Consider the following 21402-nt stretch of genomic DNA (forward strand, 5'->3'; position numbering starts at 1 on the left):
TGGGGCTCCGCTTTCGTTTGCACGCGCTATAAAGCCCCGCTAATTGTCCACGCGGCGAACAGTCGGTGCGTGCCCCCTTTTAAACGACGATGTAGCGCGGCGTCCGAAAAATCGAGGATCCGTGCACCCAAGATCATTGTGACGATCGAGATCGAGCACGTGTCCTGGACTTGGATCACAGGATCACGAGAGTCGTTGCGATCCGCGATTTCTTTTGTTATTTTTCCCATTTCCGTTTTATCCTGTTGAAACAGTGAAAAGACATCCGGAAGAAGAAGAAGAAGAAGAAGAAAAGAGTAAAGTTTGTTCGAAATCGACTTATCGAGTCGGACAAAAGTGAAGAAGCTAGATTTCATTTTATTTCTGTGACTTCTGCAGAGAGTTTCTCGTTTTAGAAACAAAACCACGACGAGATTTGTGATACGCCTAGTGAAGTTTCGCGTTGCTCTCGGACGATCGTGGAAGAGGTAAACGTTTGTTTGCACCGATCATTCGTATCGATGTGTCGCGTGAGACTTGAATTTTGGTACAGTGGTTCGTCGTGAAAGTATTTGAACGCTGGTCGTAAAAGGCTTTGGTGTATAATGTATGTTATCTGTTACACGGAACATTATGAAGTATATCGGGAAAAACTTGTTCGATATAACCGTACCTGTGTTATCTTAGCCGTGTCTCATTACGGTGATAATTAAACTTCAAAATGTTTCGCCTAACACACATATTATAATATCTACTATATCCATAAAGGACTTCTATAAGTATTTCAGCATTTAGCATAGATAACTTACGTATCTTTATTGTATGCGTTACATAAAATATTTAAAAATTTTTTTAGTATCGGAATGAGACATGACTATTGTAGGTCAGTCAAATTTTTAGTCAATCTGAAAACTCATATAGGAGCTACTGCGATATTCATTGATCGCGAACATAATACACATGATATATTTACAAAATGTTTGCACAAATATTCAGATATTTTCATGTGAGCTACTGTATATTTGCTATTTTGCGAAGAAGGAAGAAAATGAAGTTCTTTCATTGCTCCAATCGTGTTTTATCTCTCATTAACACTTGCGTCGATAACCTACTTAGATGACCAAATTTCCATCGTTGAAGATAACAACTAAAAGTTTGGTATTTGCTTCGATCAAGTTACATACATACCTTTTCTTCGTGATTACTCGGTCTCTTTACTTCTTCTCACTTTCACGACCAATTTAATTAAAATCCGAGCCAATGACTGTTATAACACTGCTATAATATAATAATATATGGCTCTTAAGATTGGAAGTTTCGTTAAATATCACGATATAATGGTGGTCCGTTAATTGATCGAGATTTTGACTTGTTAAATAAACAATTTTGTCCTTATTAGTTCTTTAAAATGTCTTCGTGATGTGACAGTCAGTGTATTTGTGTTGACCTTTAATATACTGATGTGCAGTGACTTTCACGTCTACATTTATTTAGTTCAGATATTTTACTAATTATTAGAAACATACTGCAGACAATGTAGTAGAGCCTCTCTTTTCTGAAATAATAGGAAGACGAAATTTCATTTATCCAAATACAGTTTAAGAGTAATCGACAGATTCTTTAAATATTTATGAATCCATAATCAGATAATTTTTTCAACGTAAATAACTACACAGAGTTACGTTCTTTATCGTACTTCGAATTATCGGAGTTCTTCTACGAGTGCCACGAGTGCTTCGGCATGAGAAGATATCTTTTTATTAGAGTTTTCGTCTGCTGTTTTCATTTATATAAAATCGCCATTATTATCGTCTACGTGAAACATTTCATTACATCAGAATACTTGCGGCTTTCTACCGTTGCCAACATTCGAGGAATCTACGTGCTTTGAAGAATTTTCAATTATGTTTTTCTTCCTTTAATGTCTGTGACTCTGGCTTCTCCAATATCGTGTATTTTTGCTAATTTTGTTGCGCTTACATCACTTTCCAGTTTTCTCGTTTACATCGTATTTTCCTGCGATAGTTAGACCGCTTCCTAGTTTCATACCAAATTCGTATAATCACAATTCAATGAATCAAATCAAGGAAAGAGTACATTGTGTATGAACACTGACGACATACGTATGTACATATTTGAAACGGAAAAGGGCATTCGTTACGAAGAAATATTGTGTTTGGATAATAGAACGTTCGGATATTAGGCTATTTGGATAATACCGTGATATACATTTGCTACATCCATTTCGGTGTACCAATTAGGAATAAAAACATTAAAAAAACAAGTTGAAATGATTTACACAAGAAATAGAAAAATTACCACGGTATCTTAGAATGTTTTAGTATATTACGTACATCATTTTGCTTTTTTTGTTTATTTTTTCAGTAAGTGAAACACAGCGTCTGTGCCAGAATAACTAAGAGTAAGTTAGACGTTTGTGAGAAACTGTGACTAACTCCGAGTACAACATACGATAGAATGGTAATAATAGTGAAACTTATATACTAGGTAAACATTTCTAGTAGGCACTATTATGACAAAAAAATAACAGTACAAAGTAACTTAGGAGTAACAGAATCATAAAGTTCTTTAAGGACCCTTTGTGAAGAAACGTCGATGATGGCATAAACATTGGTATGCTGAGAGTTGAAGGATAGACGTCTATAGAATTTTGATAGTATCTGTCAGATATCTGTATCTCGTTGAAGATCAACAGCATCAGAGATTTCCTAGAACTCTGGCTCATTTAACAGCTAATTATTTTAAAGAAGGTTAGACAGAAGAAATCCATTTATGTTGATTTTCTAATTATAGCGTTACTTTATGATTAAGTATAAGGTTGAAGAGGAATAAACTTACTAGATCAAAGTCCTTTAAAGCTTGCTTATTCTTTCGAAGATAACTAACAAATCCGCAAAACTTTGTAGAAAGCTGTTTAATCACAAAGTTAAATAGATCTTTGAAATAGAAAATTTGCCAGCTGTGTATTCAATCTTAACGCTAGAAACTAGCAAATCAGACGAAATCACTGACATCGGATTTGTTGTTTTTGGAATTTCTAAAAATATACAAGTGTTTTCGATAGCATCAGTGTTCACTTTTATTGGAACAGAAACGCGACTATATATACTTATCCATTATCGTGATATTTATCGAGACTATGTATAACATATTTAGATGGGTATCAAAAGGTCGGACGTTTTAATGATAAAATTATGTTTTTCTAAAGAACGTAAACTTAGAAAACTGCCTTCTTCTCCATGAACTTGGTATGTTTAAATGCCACGATCGACTAACAAAGCACTGTACTACAAAATACCAATCGATGCCGATCAGTGAGAGGTAAACTCACTATTCTAGAACAGGTGGTCAAACACTGCAATTAAGCAACAAAAATAGGACAACCGTGACTCATATAGTCTTTCAGAAGCCAAAATGATTAACTCTTTGTACACTAGTTCTTGCACATTATCTTGGCACACGGCGTTAGCGTTCAATTTTTCTAGAAGAGAAATTACTTCCATAAGCTCAATTTGTCGCAAAAAAGAACGCCGTAAACAATCATAAATTCCAAGATGAATAAGAAAAAAATAATTCCAATGTTGTCGCTGGACCATGGACTTTTATCATATAAAGCGATAATTAATCTAACTTACTCATTGTGTATTACAACAAATTTTTATTTCATTCGTTGCTTATTATGCAAAAGCTTATTCGCGTTAAATATGGTAGAACTCGATTAATTAATCGAACTTTTACCGATTTGAAGCACTCACTTGAACATGAGCTCGTATCACGCGAACGAAAAATGATGAGTAGCGAAGAAAATTGGTGAACTCTTGTTATATGAATTCCAATCGATCCATATAAATTGTCCGTCAGGAAAATCAGATAATTGGGATTGCAATCTTAAATAAAATTTCTGTTTCTATCGACTACAATAAGTGTTTTAATGTATCATATTAAGAAACAATTAACTCGATAACGCCATTATAAATAAATAAATAGAACGATAATTCCTCGAAAACGATGGTATTCCAATATTAATAACAGATTTCTTTCCTTTCTTTTCTTCGTTTTCCCTTACGACCAAGAAGAACACCAATCAATAGGAAGACTTACGGTTGGAAGTGAAACCAAACGATCGTTCCACTTTGTATTGTTACGAGTCTGTAAGTTTGACTTTGTAGTTTGTGCGAGTTCCGCGAGATCAAAACGCTATGCTGTATCTCGTGTGCATCGAATGAATTTCAATGGCTCGATCGCGATCACGATCGCCTTCCCTGATCGATTCGAAGGCGAGAAAACTGGCCCCGCAGGGAAAAATCACGTATGCAAACTATATGTATCCATGCTAGCCATGATCGCTCTTATTAATTAGTTCTGGGATGTAATAGTTGTTCAAGGTGCGCACTTTTGTGTAACCGGTTACCGAGAACGTTTGACACACGCTTGTCCTCGTTGTTAAACGTCCAGGCCGGAACGGAAGCGATCGGTCGATAACGATCGTCCTGAGATCGTTAAGTCACTCGAGTTATGACGATCGTTACGAGCCTCCATTTTCATTGGTGCGTCGGTGGACGAGTTATTGCTACTCTGCTATGCGTTTTCAATCGGAAAAGGTCGGTTTTGAAGCTGTGTTCAATATTCGCGCGTAGCTTTTGCTGGAGCATACGTTTCTTATTAATTTCACGGATCGATTACTTTGGGGAGGTTTCTTACATTTTTTAATCGTAAAATTATTGGTTGTAAGATTTTTTTGATATACCATATTCTAAGGGATCTCGCTTTTTTAATGTTGTAACAATTTTCTAGAAATTGCAATGTAATTCTTAATCGAATTTTTGAGCCAGAATTATTTAAAATCATTATATCTAGCAATGTACGAGAAATATCGCAATACTTGTTTCATATAAGTTATTATATATACACACAGACAAATTATTTACATGCACAAATATCGCTTGCATTTTTTTGTCAGAATAAGGACGGTACCTGATGGGAAAATTCGTATTAATTTAGGTGGTCCTGGCTTAACGTTAGGGATAAACACGTGTTCGTTTTATTGCACGCTTTACGCACAATCCGGAAATCAATGCTAACTTAGTCGATCGTTGTTCAAAGCGAACAATTTATCACAGCTGACTAGTTGCTACGTAGGAATGTGTTTATTCAGTATTTTTGTTAAGGAAAATGTATTTTTAGTGTTGTATACTTCATGTATATACAGATGCAGCTACGACTCGGATAATTACTGATTAATGATAGCAATCTGCTATAATTGACTAATACTATAATACGTTTACCTATTTTGCATACAATTTCTTTTATCTTTTTTTTTTTTTTTTACTATGAGCAAATGGTGTTGGATCGAACGCATTATGTATCTTTTTCAAATTTTCTTATTTTATATTTTATATTTTTATTTTATAGCTTCCTTGAAAATTCTATGAAAATTAGGATTTTTAATGATTCGAAGATTAGAAAATTCGAAGATCGTGAGATTAGAAGATTCGAAAATTCAGACTGAACAATTTGGAGATTTGCAACCTTGTGAATTAAAAGATCCAGAATTTGTTAGACTTATTAAAAAATGGTGTATTCAAAAATAGCATATTCTCTTTCGAAGACATTTTTCTCAATGTATCCTATTGGAAAGTACAAACTTCATATATCACTTGAATCTCGATTAGAATCTCAATTAAAGTAATCATCATTCCACACAATCATTATCGCCAAAAATGCCATTCAATTTGTGGCAGAAAAATTCTTTTCTCGTGTCCATCGGCATACCGTTGTAACGTAAAGTGCGTTACAGTATACGCGAAATAATTTATGCAAATGTTACCAAGCCCCTAGAAAATAACAGTTATGTCACGGACTGGTCACTTCCGGTTCTCTCGTCATTAATACTCTTTTTTTTATCTAAGTTCGTGGTAATCGCAACGAACATTAATTACACAGAACCGTAATAAATAATCATCTACACTTATGAAACATCTATGTATGGACTGTTGTAATTGTTTTACATATGCGCTACATCGGTGATTAATCGAACGCGATCATCTCGTAGATTTCGTAAAAGATCAAATCTAACCGCAATTATCTTACAAAAAATGTCATTAAATTAATAATATTTTAAACGAACTTAATTCTACGAGAAATTTCATTGAACGCCAGTAAATTAACGATATTTAAATAATAAATAATATTTCATCAAATAAAGAAATAATTAATCAATTAAAACTTGCAGGGACGATTTTATAATCGATTTAATCATCGATCTATTTTCGAAATGATTTGCAAGATTGAGATCTGAATCGTGTAAATTGCACGGTGTAAATATCATATCGTGTTGTACGATGGTTGAAAAAAAGCGAGTTTGTGCAAAAGGGGATTTCTCTTTGGGGTATAAAAGGTTTCTTAGAAGACGAAGGTGGTTGGGAAAGAGTTTAATTGGCGGCAAATTAAGGATTCAATTATCAAAGGGAGCAAAAGCTTTCGCGCGTATATTTTATATTGAAAATGATTGCTCTTGATTCAACGTTTATAACGTTGGCCTTCGTGAAGTAAAAGTAAAATGGCGTTCGCTAACGGTGTCGAATTTTTTCTTAACGATTCTAGTTGAATAATATCACGAATTTGTCGGGATTATTGTAACAATAATTTTACTTACTTGTTTTAATTATCCAGTAATTAACTGTAGTAATCGTTCACTGATAGAATCAAATTTTTATCGAAAATTTTATTTAAACAAGATTCAAAGATTCATACAAATTACTATGGCGCTACAATAATTTCGTTTACTTCTTTCATAAGCACACAATCTTTACGATAAATATCTTCCTTGATAATTTTATTTATGTAATACCTACTTGGATTTTTTAATAATTAACTATAATTGCTTTTTTATTGGTGCTTGTTTCTTAACTGAATAATCTTTAAAAAAAAAAGGCAACAATCGTGTGACATTCTGCACAGTGTCAAAATAAGCAGGAACCGGAGGTATGGTGCTCTATTATTTAAAATTTTTATTAATTGTCTTTAGAATTAATTATTATTTACACATTACGCACGATACATTTTGTGTATTTCATGATCATTTCTTCTAAACAAACTCTTCTATTCCAATGACAATTTACATCTGATTACATTACATTTTTATTTAACAATCCTCACGTCCCAAAAATATTATCTTCCTATTTGCAAAAAGGATCTAATAAGAAGCAAATTATTTAAAGGACACTCCAGTTAGAACGTACAAGTGACAGCAATAAGCCTTCGATAGTATCCTCCATTTTGCAATAACCTTGCAAAAATGTTCAAGGATCTTTCCTTTTCTCTTCCTCTCTAGCAAATTCAAATCACTTTTTCCAGTACACTCTGTATCACCTTGAATTAGCCTTTACCTAAGATTATATCGTGTCAAAAAGTAGCATGGCAATATATCTAGACAATACAAACATCTACTTCCTTTCATCTCGACTTTAGATTTCATCTTCTTCATCTTGATTTCAACAATGTGGTTCACCTCACCTTGAACCCGTTTAAGAAAATTTAGCGAAGAAGAGATTCCTCCGCTTAATAAGAGAAAGATCATAACACGTTGATAAACATGAGAAATTATCCGGCTAAATGTAACGAAGAGATAGACATAAGAGAACTTGCTACTAAAACAACAGTCGCTCACGTGAAAGTACTCGGGCACTTAAACAAACCTTTGGTGATTTTTATACGAGACACTTTGAGATTTCATTGACACTGAAGTGAGACACGATCGTCGTAATTACATTGAGAAAATTTGAAACAGATCTAAACGTGTATATAGAAATTTCATATATTTATTGGAAACATATATTATTGTTATTTTATATATAAAAATTACCAGAGTATTTGAGCAGTCAATTATTCGCTAAATTAATAAGAATAATAAGCCACGATGTACGTAGTAAAATCATCATCATGTGTTATATACATATTAATTTTTCATTTAACATATATATTTGCGAAATATATATACATTGTCTCATGTATATATATCTTCAATATACAATCTCAGATTGATTCCAAATTTTACTATTATAATCTCGATAATCGTATCTCGTTAGAGTGCTAACGAAATTATAGAACGTTTCGTGATATGAAAGTGTTCGAGTACTTCCGTGAGCCACTGTATATCATAAGATCGATCACCTTGATCGTTTATCGATCTGTATTCGTAAAACACATAAAAAGGTATGAACGCATTGCAACACGAATTTATTCGACGACCTAATAATACCCCATTCACCTTGAACTTAGTTTCCTCGTAACGTGTAATTCGAGTTAAGTAGGTGATCGAGGATCATTGATTCGCAGATATCGAGATAATGACAGTCATGACGGAGTCCGTAAAAGCCGAGGAGGGCGAACGTCCGAAGATCGAAACCTTCGACGACATACTACCGTACGTTGGCGAGGCCAGCCGCTACCAATGGTTCCTTTTCATCATGCTCCTTCACCTTCGTCTACGCGTTCCTCTACTTCACGCAGTTCTTCATCACGCTATTGCCAGCTGAACACTGGTGTACCGTTCCGGAACTCGAACGATGGAACCTCACAGACAAACAAAAGTAAGTGACACTTTATGTGCAATTTGTCTTATTTGAATTATTGAGTTATACGTAACGAACGATCCTACATAGTTTCTTTATGTTCGAATTTACCCTGTTACGCGATAGACATTTTCAGCTCCGGCAGATCGAAATGGTCAATAATCATGTTGATCGTATAACAAATCAATACATGTTTTCATTAAAGACGTTCCTTTCGATGTCTAGAATTAACCACCTTCTATAGGAGACAATTTATATGCATATGTACTGTTAGAATTGAATCTTGGAATTAGGATTAATATTCTGTGGAAGACACAATGTTTATGTTGAAATAATACAATGTGATATTTATTAAACAATTATTTCGAGAGTTATAAATGTGCGTTCTGGAATGTAGACAGTTGGCTAGTTATTCACAGACTGGCTTAGTGACCCATGGCCCTTGAAAAGGTTTAGAGCCCCACTCTCTATGCAATAATGAGTGTGACCTGTGTGGGTGTCTGTGTGGCGTCACATGTGGCACAGAACCTTCTAGTAGCTTCTCGACGTGCCCGTCTAGAATGTTCCATTCATATCCTCACGCTTCTTCCGGCGTCTTTTTGAAAAAGCATGCACGTGCCAACTGCCGTGGTGCATCTCACGAACGCACGCTGTTGGGGATGGCGTTGGCAACGAATGGAAGAATCTGTACGATCAAACACTCTATCCGCATGCGACTGATATCGTTGTATTCCAACATGTACATATCTGTTCAAGTCACGTGCACGTAGTTTAAACCAGGCTTCTCGAAAGCCTGTTTATTTTCCATGCAGGTCGCAATAAATATTCTCGACGACAGAATCTTCCACTTGCACGGAGATTTCCATTTTCTCAGCTGTGATAACGTATCGCATTGCGACAATTTATTTCTTTAAAACCACAATATAATATCTGATAACTTGCACGAAACAACTGTGTTTATTGAATCAGGAAAACCCAGGTATTGCGTTGTATATGTAAATGCATATGTAAATATCGTGTCGTACGGGAGTGGGGGAGATACCTGTTACGACCGTTCGCGGAGAGACGCGGTCGCGAGGAAAACGCGTCAGCGAGAGGCGTAAATTCTCGCTACGATTCGGTGAATCGACGCCGCGAAGTAGTCGTTCCCCTGTTTCGGTTAGGATAACAGAGGTGTTTGAATGAATATGACACAGTAGTAAGTTATATTTCACCGTTTATTCCAACAACTTATAACAAAGGCAGTTACGCTGGTGAGTGTGTACGAGATGAGTGAGTGACTGATCTGCGGGTGTTGACCGTTCGAAGGATGTAAAATCAGTACTGTCTTGGGAGACGATAATGTGTCGGAGGAACGCTAAGGATGGGTGTGTCTAGCGCACGGGACCATCGGATTTGTTCGTGACGATTTGAGTTAGGAGAGTGAGGGAGTAGGCTTCGTCGTTAATTGGTTAGACGAAGGGTCTTAACCGCCCTCGAGAGAAAGTGGTTAGTGGGAGGAAAGTTGCAGCGTACGTGAGAAAAACTAACTTTCCCTTGTTAAGCCGTGGTAGACAATAGTCTCTAGAAATTCCTCGGAAACAGATGTTTGTTTCGTTTGAAGGACCTTTTCTAGGAAATCTATGAAATTTATGGAAGGTCCTTGAAACTATGGAGGATACGCTGCGAGTATCCGAAGACATCTGGTTGCCATATTGCCTGCGGTGTGTGGCCTCGGCTAGGTAGAATGTTACGCGACGTAACAATACCTGTAACTAGTTTGCGACGAGATAAAAATAGTTGGAAATCGCGATTCCATAGTTATACTATTATCAACGTCTTTTTCACGTGTTCTATTTCAAGAACGTAAGGAATTACCGGCGAAAGGATAGGATGTCTGGATGGCACGATTCCAACGAATCGTGTTACCATTCTTGACGACGCATGCGAGATCTGGTTTTCTACGATCCGTCAACGAGGAAAATCGTTCGTTTCGCACAATTTCTCGAATCTCCCCGCGTACCGTTTATTTGTCTGGAAATAGACTCACCGATACGTGCAGCGATCGGTAATTAAATCCCAACACAATTCGAATGCCTCGGAGTGCAATAGATACGGGACGATCGTCCTTCCAGCTCTTGCCTTTGTTCCTATTTTTACGGTCATTGTCTCTTTTCCTCTTTTGTATTTTGTGCTTTTGTTTTCCTGTTACTTTATTCTTTCACTTTACCCATTTTTGATTTTTTTTTTTTTTTTTTTGAAACAGCAGATTTATAAATAATAAGTAGGCCGCGGATTTTTATGCGAATTTTACTTTTACAGAAAATTTTAAAATGCAGAAATGTAAACACTATTAAAGATAATGTGTTATTACTGTTACTGATATCGTCGTTATTCTTTATTAGAGAAATTATTATAGATTTTTATATTGTTATGTATATTACTTTTGTCACTTTTTTTATTTAAACAGGATTCGAATTAAGTTTCAAGGAATTGGACTAATTTAAGATTAGGATTAAAAACTATGCACTTTTGAGTAGAATTTTCATCTTATTTTTCCCATTTCTCTCCCTCTCTCTACCATTTGCTGTCATTTTTCCTTGGTTATTTAAAAAAAGATAAGAAAATCAAACGAAAATTAGTATTCTTAAAAATACTTCTTGCAAATTTCATCACCGTTAATGTAACGTATTCTTGTTTTATGTAGGATTGCACTATCGATCCCTCCAGCGTCGAGTGAGGAATTGCTGGCGGAAGGTGCGACTTCGTTTTCGCGATGTAACATGTACAATGTGAACTATACCGACATATTGGAGAGTGGTATCAGAGAGGCAGACCCATCCTGGCCAATAAAACCATGCCGTCGTTCTATAAATATTTACGGTCTTTCGTAAAGCTGCTGACGATAGCATATAATGCAGTCATTATAAAAGAAGTCCTTGTTGGTTGCACGAACTTAGACGTAGGTGTAATTACTTGTTATGCTGTTTGCATCTTAACAGAGCTCGTTTATAGCGGAACATAAAATTAACCTTGTCATCCTTAATTATTTGTACGTCTCGGCGTATTAAATCACGAACATGAATCCGTTTATATAATATCGCATAAATCGGAAAGTGAAAGTTACAACTGTACAATAGACAGATATTTCGAATTGAACGTATAAATACGCATTTGGTAACTTCTTACGACTCAAGAAATTTTTATCGAATATTTATTGTTATTATTATTATTTCTAATTTCTATTTCTGCTATTTTATTACTAAAAAGTCCTGCTTAAATCGGGAGATACTATCTTCTACTTAACAAATTTATATTCCTTCCTATGACAAATTCTCTAATCATATCCAAGAATTATGCAAACAACCTCTACTATTTTATTACTAAAAATATTACCAAAAGACTACAATTAACTAACCTACGACTCAGGTTCTCAATTCTGATGATATTAAAAAACTACGGAATTTATTACTCGTCCTTTCGTCGTCTTCCTTATTCTCTTCACCTTCTATCGATTTTCCAACCACGCGGTGTTTTTTCATAACTAGCCGCAATCATAAAGCATCCCCCTTTTCTGTTTCAGCTGGAATGGGTATGCGACCACGCATTCCTCGGCTCAGCAGCACAATCGGCCTTCTTCGTCGGCAGCATTCTTGGAGGCTTAATATTCGGTTACATAGCCGACCATTGTGGCAGAATTCCGGCGTTGGTTGCGTGTAACGCGGTTGGTTTCATCGCGTCTGTCGGCACTGCGTTTTGCAACAGCTTCTGGAGCTTCTGTCTGGCGAGATTAGTCGTCGGTACCTCGTTCGATAACTGCTTCAACGTGCTTTTCATTATCGGTGAGTCATCGAGAAAATTATAAGAGAGAAAAAGCTGTTGAGAATAGGAAAACTATAATTTATGACCTAATAATGAGGCACCGGTATCGGTCCCGTTTTACGTAACGATTAACTATTTATGACGTGTTTGAATAAATGTTTATTGCCCTATGTCGGTTTGTTTTTTCTTAAGTCAAATTTTTATTCGAATTTTACGATATCAATTTTAAGATATTTAATGGTAAATGATTTTACTGAAACTTTATATTTTGGAATTATATCTCGTAATTTGAAATTTGTTGTGTAATTGTATATCTAGTTTGGTATTAAAATTACATGTGTCTAGGGATACTTTAAGATATTTTATTTTAAACGACAGGATACTTAATTCTGTATACTTTTCTGGTATGAAATTGTATCTTTCGAGTGACCTATTTCCCTATGGAGAATAATCTTCGGTTATACCACGATTACTGAGGCACTCTCCGTTCGATATTGAGATGAAAGCAGTGTTCCTTTTAAAATTCTTTTTAATTCAAAACGATCTTACATTGTCGATGTTAATGATTTATAAAATCTACAAATAAGTCTGAATATTTGAAATTAGATTGGTAAAAAACGAAGAAAGGACAAACCTAAAGGAAATAAGGAAACAATATTATTATATCAAATGAAGAAACGAAATTGACGAAACATTTGGGAAGATTTCTATAACGATGTAATACAATAACGATATCACGAATTATTCTTTCAGTGATCGAATATGTCGGTCCGAAATATCGAACTCTGGTAGCGAACATGTCGTTTGGACTTTATTTCGCGGCAGCCTCGAGTCTTCTGCCTTGGATCGCATATTGGATCTCAAATTGGAGGATTCTCAGCATGGTCACCGCGTGTCCTATGGTGGTTGCGTTTGTAGGACCATGGATTGTTCCTGAAAGTGCACGGTAGTTTAATTCCAATTTCTTTTTCATTATAAAAATATAATACAAAGAAATTTCGTAAGTAAATTAGTATACGATAGTATAGTAGACATTTAATCTTACCTCGTCCTTTGGATTATTTTTGTATCTTCGTATCATCGGAAAATTCTTTAAAAATAATCCTCAAAGAAATATAAGAAATTTCTTTTACGTTAAAGTTTCTCTTAAAACATCAAAAGTCCTTTGAGACCGGACCATAAAAATTCCAAAATTATAGCTGAATTAAATTGGGTAATATTTTATCCAGCAATACATACTATCTTGGGATCGGTTATTACATCGATTCCTCTGTCTCGTAAATAAAACATCTCAAGGTCAACATCTTTCTCTCGATAAGCCATCACATTTTTAGCTGTGCAAAATAAATGATTGATGCGTAACTAGACAGCTCTATTCAAATTTGCACAAAAAGTTTGTCGATACAAAAGGTTGGTGAAAGTGATGATTTTGAAAATTTCTTACAGGCTTTTATAACGTTTGCGTATTTCATATACTTCCGTAGTTGGTACATAACCAGTGGCAGGGTGGACAAAGCGATCGAGATGCTGAAAAACTTCGCTAAAGTGAACGGTAAAGAGGTGAAGCAAGAAATATTCGACGAATTTGAGAAAAGTTGCAAGGCGATGAATGAGAAGGATCAATCGCATAATCAATACACTGTCCTACATCTCTTCAAGCTGCCACGACTTGGTCGTATCACTATCATGCTCATCATTTATTGGTAAGTTAACCTTTCCAACATCAATCGAACAAACTACACAGCTAGAACTTTTTACTTGTAAATTCTCAGCAATGATTACAATATTATTTTAGAAAAAACTAAGACACCAGAGAAATTTACAATCATATACGAAAAGATATACAGGGTGGTTGGTAACTGATGGTACAAGCGGAAAGGGGGTGATTCTACGCGAAAAAAGAAGTCGAAAATATAGAATAAACGTTTTTCGTTCGAGGCTTTGTTTTCGAGAAAATCGACTTTGAATTTTCGCTCGATACGCGTGCACTTTATCGCGTCTCGTTATAACGGATCTCACTGTAGATCGTTGTCTCGATGGAAGAATTAAAAAAAAAAATTTGTATTCTATATTTTCGACTTCTTTCCGCTTGTACCACCAATTACCAACCACCTTGTATAACTCGATTTAAGAATATCAAGATATAACTATCCTCGACGACATGAAAATCGATGAAACGATCTTTAACAATAACAAAATCAATATATTCATCTCTGGTGGTGGCAAAAGCTCTTGAATCAAGAACTCGAACCGTATAGTTCAATCGAGTACAGCAACGTCAAAATTATCTTCGAGGAACAATTCATCAAAAATTTCTCACGCAACATCATCTTTCACGTAATAGAAACATTGACTTCATACTAACGTTATCTCTCGCGTGACTGAAACATTGGCTTATCGGTCGAACCTCTCGCACTTTCTACTTCGTAGAAGGCTTACCGATAATCAGAGGAATGTTGATACAGTTATCGAACGCCAGTCCAGTGAGAAACCTACAGACGGCGAATGACCAAAAACTATTTGCGCTGGCAGTGAAAATGGAGGCAAAAAGGGCGATACCATTGCAGAACATTAAAGCTGGGATACGACCCTTGTGATCGGCGATCCAACCGACTAGGAAACCACCGATGATGGATCCGCAGAAGAAGATGGCCTGCGCCGTTGATACGAGGTATTCTCGGTCGCATACCCAATCTAGCTAATCACCAAGGTTAAGAGTTAGTCAGCGAAAAACCAGATTCATATTTTTCAGAATATAATTTTAATCCTGCTGCGGTCTTCGAATTTTTATATCTCGATTCTGCTCGCAGTTCGATGAATGAAAGAGTTCTTTATGCTCTGAAAAAAACGTTCGCGTAAAATCGGAACGAGGAATTATCCGTACTAACAATTATCGTCTTATACTTTCTTTAAACTTATGAAATTTACTATAACAAGGTTAGATTAGATCGGAAATGACCCAAAGAACGCAGCAGAAGTGTAAGAATTTCGAAGCATGCGATTCAGACAACGATGTGAATACTTCACCTCAGTTCCTATACTAGGATATGGAATCTGCGTAAAATTATACTCCCATTGAGTACATTTTATCGTTTTGTTTGTTTGGAAGCCCGATGAGCTCAGGCTCTTATCGCTCTTCAACAGCTCTGTGAAGTTTACGTCCTTCCGTTGACATTGTTCGTAATAAGGATAAACGTTCGTCACTGGAATCGCTATCTTAATCCTAAACATCCCATACGATAGATGATTGATCATTTTAATTATTAAAATAAGAACCAAAGTCCAGACAGAGTAATCCAAAAATATCTTGCATCTTATCGTGAAATTTTTCTACAATATTTTCTAATAATTTTCGAAATGTTCGAAAATTCGAGAAATTCCAGAAATCGCGATATCTCGCATATTTTTCACAATATTTTAAAGTCACTTTCTACGAACAATCAAAAATATCGTTCAAAGTTTAAAGGAGCTTTCGTTGCTACGTATATCTCCTTTTCTTTCTTTCCTTCATTATACATACTTACCTCTCTTCTTCGGTGAAATTCGAGTTTACTAATTCGTCTATCCTGCACCAGTGTTCCGTGGGAATAATCGTAATGAAAAATTGCGAGAAATACAGAAACGCGTACGTCGCGCCATAAGGTAGTAACGACAATAACAACAGCCATTGATATCTCCCGTAGTCACCGACATACGGTAGAACATCATCGAAACTTTCCAATCTTGGTCTCAATCGAGTCGCTTCAGTGGGCAATATAGAGTTACTCTTCTCGTCCTTCATTTCGCTGAAACAGAATCCATCCTTGATTTCCAGGCGTAGCAGTATAAAAGTCGTATAACAAAGTTTTCAGTCTTCTAGTCTTTGAAATAAATGTCATTCGGCAGTTCCTTTGATGTTTCACATTCTGTAATTCCAATTACAATGCTCCTTTCCTCTCCCACAAACAGGAAATTATTTTCTGACAGAACGCAGGAACAATCTTACCCGTCATTCACGTTTTCCCCTTCCATAGTTCGAGCAGCAAAGTCTCAATTATGATTTTAGATTTTGAAAGGCAACGGAGATGAAAGAGGAGACCCGATATGCTGATCGAAAGACGTTCGGAAATGAACTGAAAGAACGAGCGAAGTCCGGCAACTGTTCGCTTTGTTTTCGATTCGGTTAAACGTTAAATTAAGCGTAAGTGTTTGCTCGAGTGCCGGTCAATTACTGTGCCGGGAGTCAAGTGAATCGTGACACGCGACTCGTTCAAATTGAATTGCATACGAACCACGCTCGCGAGATCATCTTTAAAAAGGGCTGATTCGGTATACGCGGCGATGTCAACGTGATATCTACATATCTGAGGAAAGTTTCGACGAAAGAAATAGCCTCGAGTGCTGGTTAATGGTGTTCGAGTTATCGTTTGGATATCGATATTATAGATTTGCAAATGAGATAGAAGAACCGAAGGAAAGTTTGTCGACTCTGTCATATTTAATTAAATGCAGGAGAAAAATTGAATGGAATAATTTTCTGATTAATATTGTTTGTTTATTACTCGTAATCCTCTTACCCGGCGACTTAAGGGTGACTTCCGGTTACAGTGCTTAGCTAAACTAAGTTTTCGATCAATATATTGAACTCTATTGGAAAATAACCGAGAAAATTTTAAGCCATCGAAGGCTAAGAATAAATGAAATAATTGAAGGTTTTTCAAACCTGTTTTAACACTAATATCAGGGATATAAGAAGATGGTACTTCTGATGTAGCAACGCAATTATTTGATTATTTACCATTCGTTAAAACAGACGGTCTTAGGGACTGAGGTGGTTAATTAGATATTGAAAAATTAAGAGAACGATTTCCAAGTTAAAAGTAAAATAATATATCGATCTTTCGCAAAATTTTTATATCAAATTGTTCATTTTCGTATCAGATAGAGCAAAAGGGTAAACTGATATGTTTACTTGAAAATGGATTCAGGGAAATTAATCATTTGCCAATTAAATTTAAGCGAATACGTGAAACAATATTATCATATGGAATAAACACGGAAACGAAATAGCTGACAGAAGAACCATCGATTTCGAGACATCGATTAGAATGACTAATGTCATTGTCAGGAGCGCTCGAAAGTGGTCGAGTGCTCGAAATAACTGACCTGTTTGGAAAATACGACAACGAGAAACGTTCGTGTCTACGAGCCATCGTGTCTACATAATAAATACTTGCGTGTGTACGTCTATACAAATGGCGGCATTTTTAAAATAAAAAATAGAGTATATTACCCTTGATCGTCCAAACGAAACAATTGCTTATAATTACAAGACATTTGATACAGTACTTTGAGAAATCAATATGCTACAATTTGTTGGAAACATTTAGCTTGCACATAAATTACATATGAGCCAAACTCACGCGACTGATAACGTTACATTGCACTGAAACTGAGGACTCGATCGATTCTCAAAATTCCAAATACAATCTTTTAAATTAATTTTCACTCGTTATCAAGAATCCAATCAAAATTTCTTTTTCCTAATTTATTAGTAACATTCTTAGGTAGAACTAATAATTATCGCTTCTCTTTCATAAACGATTATCAAAGCGAAAAATTAAATTCAGTCTATAGAAGAAAATGAATACAGAAGTTGAAACCCTTACCTGTCACCGAATGATTCTTCTATGTCTAATTAACGATAGTCTCACGACGTCAAAGTGAAACTCCAAACTGATCGTTTCTCGTTGCTCTTTGTTCAAAATATCGATCACGATTAATCAGGCACTACCAACCACATCCACTAATATCACTGTCAGATCGATTAACAGCAAGTTATGAAATTAGTAATTAAGGGCACCCTCGATCAAACCATTTTTCTCTCTCAACGTCACACTAAATCATGTCAAATGTATCTTTCCGTTCCAAATGTCGTCGACTAACTTCCAACGAACAAAATGTCTCAATACACTAAGTTCGATACCTTCGTGTTCTTTCTGGAGATAACCGAAGAATTTTTCCGTTATTGTAGCATTTTCGTTGCTGCTTCTTAATTTAAAAGTAAAGAAATAAAATTAGTTTGAAAAAGCAATTAAAGTAATTCACGTGGGTTTCTTTGAAGACGGCGGAAAATCGATGATAAAACGAAATAGAAATAGAAATAAAATAAAATAAAATCTGCGATTAAACGAATAATTAATACATGTTATTTTGAAAAGGAAATTGGCGATAAAATAGGCGAAAAACAGTTTCTATTAAAAAGGTTATACGAATAATCAACGCAGTTTGCTTCGAAGCAAAATTAGAATTGGCAATCGAGCGAATGATTGACGATTTATTTGGAAAAGTTAGCGGAATCAATGACTAAACAAGCGAGATTTCGTTAAACACACGATTTCCTTCGTAAAGAAAGAAAAAGTAGATTTGTTGATTACACGAATAATCGCTGCAGTTTATCTCAAAGAAGAATGGATGGTCAAACAGGCGAGAAACAAGGTTTCTCCGGGAAAAGAAAATAAAATAGCTGATCGAGTAAATAGTAAATACAATTTACCTTGAGAAAGAAGCAGACTCGAGCGATCAACACTGTTTCCCTCGAAGAAACGCTAAAATTAATGGTCAAACAATCAAAGTAAGTAATTTTTCTCGAGGATAAAGTAGGATCAGTAGTTAAATCAACAAGATTGGTACAGCTTCCCTTCAAGAGACACTATGATCAATATTTATACAGGCAGTCACGGAATCTCCCTTTCGACTGATCCAATCATTGAGTGAAACGATTGTATTCGATGAAATTTTCCTCGAAGATGAAGCAGAGTCGCAGATCCTTACGTAAACGACCGATCAAGTTTCCACGGCAATAAACCTAAATTCCCTGGCTAATTGAAAATATAAAGGAGACACGACCACATTTCCATTTAAAGAAATGCAATTGTTAGTTAAACAACGATAGGATTTTCTTATTCGAAAAGAGAGGAGAAAAATGTCCGATGTTCACGAAGTCTTGTACAAATATGAAGGGGAAACCGGCTCGCGTATCGCTGATATAGAAGCTTGCTTAGCGAAGACGAACACGATACTCGGTGACACGTGTTTGCCAATAAAAAAGGAGAGAATCGAAGAGAAACGGAACCAAAGGAAGAAACGTTGATTGACAGTGGAACCGGCGAAACTAGAAATAGTTTGGAAAACACGATTTTCCGATCGCGAACATCGAGGACCACGTGCTCGCGTTGCCATTGATCGAACTCCATTTAGGTTTGCGGCAAATCGTCGCAACAGCGACGTTGGTAGAACAGAGACACAGAGTTCTTCTGTCTCACAAAAAGCAAGGTGCATACATATGTATTTCCTTGTTTCTCCAAAGCATAGTGGCGCCACGCCGGAAACCGGTTGTCCGAAGCCAGCCAAAGTTTTCAATGGTGTTGAAATGAATTGTATTGTCGTCTTGTCGCGTACTAAAATTGCGATATATGGACGGTGTTAAAAATTGACGTTGAAACACAATTGATTTTTGCAATTTAAATAACGGATGTATTGAAACGAATTCAGTGGATTTTTCAGGTAAATTTGTCGTTTGTTTTGCCGGGTTTGATCTTGGATCGACTTTAGTATATTTTTCATATTTAATTGAAATGGGGAATTGCGTTATGTTATTTGTTGATACTCTGTAGGTTAGAAATGTTAGCATGTTATTTATGAATTATGTTATTTTAGAATTAATATGTAATGTTATTTAATTATGTATGAATTATGTAATGTTATTTTAGAATTAATATTTACAAAAGGCATAAATGTAATTGAATTCTAAAGAGGATTAATTAAGAGTGCTCAAGCTTTTTGTGAGATTGGTTTTTTCTTGCAAGCTACCTCTATAAATTAGACCTCTCCTGAAGGGACACGTAGTTTCGTCAACCGGTTTCTTCTAACAAGATTCGTAGAATTAGCTTTTTGCGAAGGGACTGATTTATGAATATTGTTTCTTCTGAAAAGACTGCTTTGTTACCATAAAAAATCAAGGACAGGTTTTCGTAGTTTATATTCACCGAAATATTCACACACACAATAATTTCGAACAGTACGATTAACAAATTACTAGATATGTCTGTACAAATTTCACCTTACGCTCGAAGATACAAGCAAGGCGAAAATTAAATTTCCAAAATCAAATATCAAGAACAGTAAATAACTATATGCAGAATATTCTTCTAGCGAAAGACAGACAGTCTCTACTCACTATGTACATACGAAGAGAAAGATACACACTACATTCCAAACACATGTCCAAACACAGGAATGACCTCGTAACTTACATAACACCACAACTGAAGAAATTACACCATATAACATTGAATGTGACGGATGTAATATGGCACATCAATTATCGAACAAAAAGTTTCATAAAATTCAAATTAAAAGAAATATGGGATCGCGAAACACACAACGGGTGTGCATAAGTTATGTACGTAACTTCCAACTTACACACATGCAATAGGTTTAACCGTTACTGGCGTTGATAATAACAGAAGCACAGTCATGGATCCGTTACCATGTCTAGCGTTGTTTCAACGAGTTTCATTCCCACTTGATTTAGTGTCGCTCCTAACCGCTGGTTCGCGCAACAGAGAAGGATAAAATGAACCGCGACAGATATACAATTACATACTTACGTACTATATGGTTCAAAGTCTATAAATAATATTGTAGACGGTATAATTAGAGGCCTTCTGTACTATTTCCGCACGCAGTAACGTCCTAAACGTATACACGGAAAACTTTAAATCGTAGCACAATTGAAGCCAGAAGAAATTTTAAAGTGAGCTAAAAAATGAAAAACAAGCCGAAGATTCAAGAATAACAGAATTACACTGGAAACTCTATTTGGTGGGGGGAGGGAGGGGGGTGCGTTTGAAAATCGATCGCGTATTACGCGGTAGGTAGTAGTTGACTGATATGATTGGAGTAATAAATGTCATTACGGATTATTTGATATCACTGTAACTTTTTGAATAAAATTCAATGTCAAGATTTATTCATTATCGATACT

At 35.7% G+C, this 21402-nt stretch overlaps 1 protein-coding gene and 1 pseudogene across 5 annotated transcripts; one reads left to right on the forward strand and one right to left on the reverse strand.

Moving 5' to 3' along the window:
- Positions 1–14139, forward strand: part of LOC126877126 (carcinine transporter-like) — a 132417-nt pseudogene extending 118278 nt beyond the window's left edge.
- A 64-nt stretch (positions 14140–14203) lies between these two features.
- Positions 14204–20968, reverse strand: LOC126877131 (carcinine transporter-like). Of its 5 annotated transcripts, none has more exons than XM_050639962.1 (4): positions 20838–20968; positions 15899–16159; positions 15402–15597; positions 14204–15068 (listed from the first exon to the last, which is right to left on the reverse strand). In XM_050639962.1, exons 1-4 carry the CDS (start codon positions 20891–20893, stop codon positions 14988–14990), a joined length of 594 nt encoding a protein of 197 aa, XP_050495919.1. In that variant the 5' UTR covers positions 20894–20968; the 3' UTR covers positions 14204–14987. The 5 variants fall into 5 exon arrangements, with proteins under 5 accessions (XP_050495919.1, XP_050495914.1, XP_050495918.1 ...); XM_050639957.1 differs by having other exon boundaries at positions 14204–15072; XM_050639961.1 differs by lacking the exon at positions 20838–20968 and adding an exon at positions 18910–19759 and having other exon boundaries at positions 14204–15072.
- Positions 20969–21402: the final 434 nt, after the last annotated feature.

This window comes from Bombus huntii, unplaced genomic scaffold (assembly GCF_024542735.1).
Source record: "Bombus huntii isolate Logan2020A unplaced genomic scaffold, iyBomHunt1.1 ctg00000124.1, whole genome shotgun sequence".
Lineage (NCBI taxonomy): Eukaryota > Metazoa > Arthropoda > Insecta > Hymenoptera > Apidae > Bombus > Bombus huntii.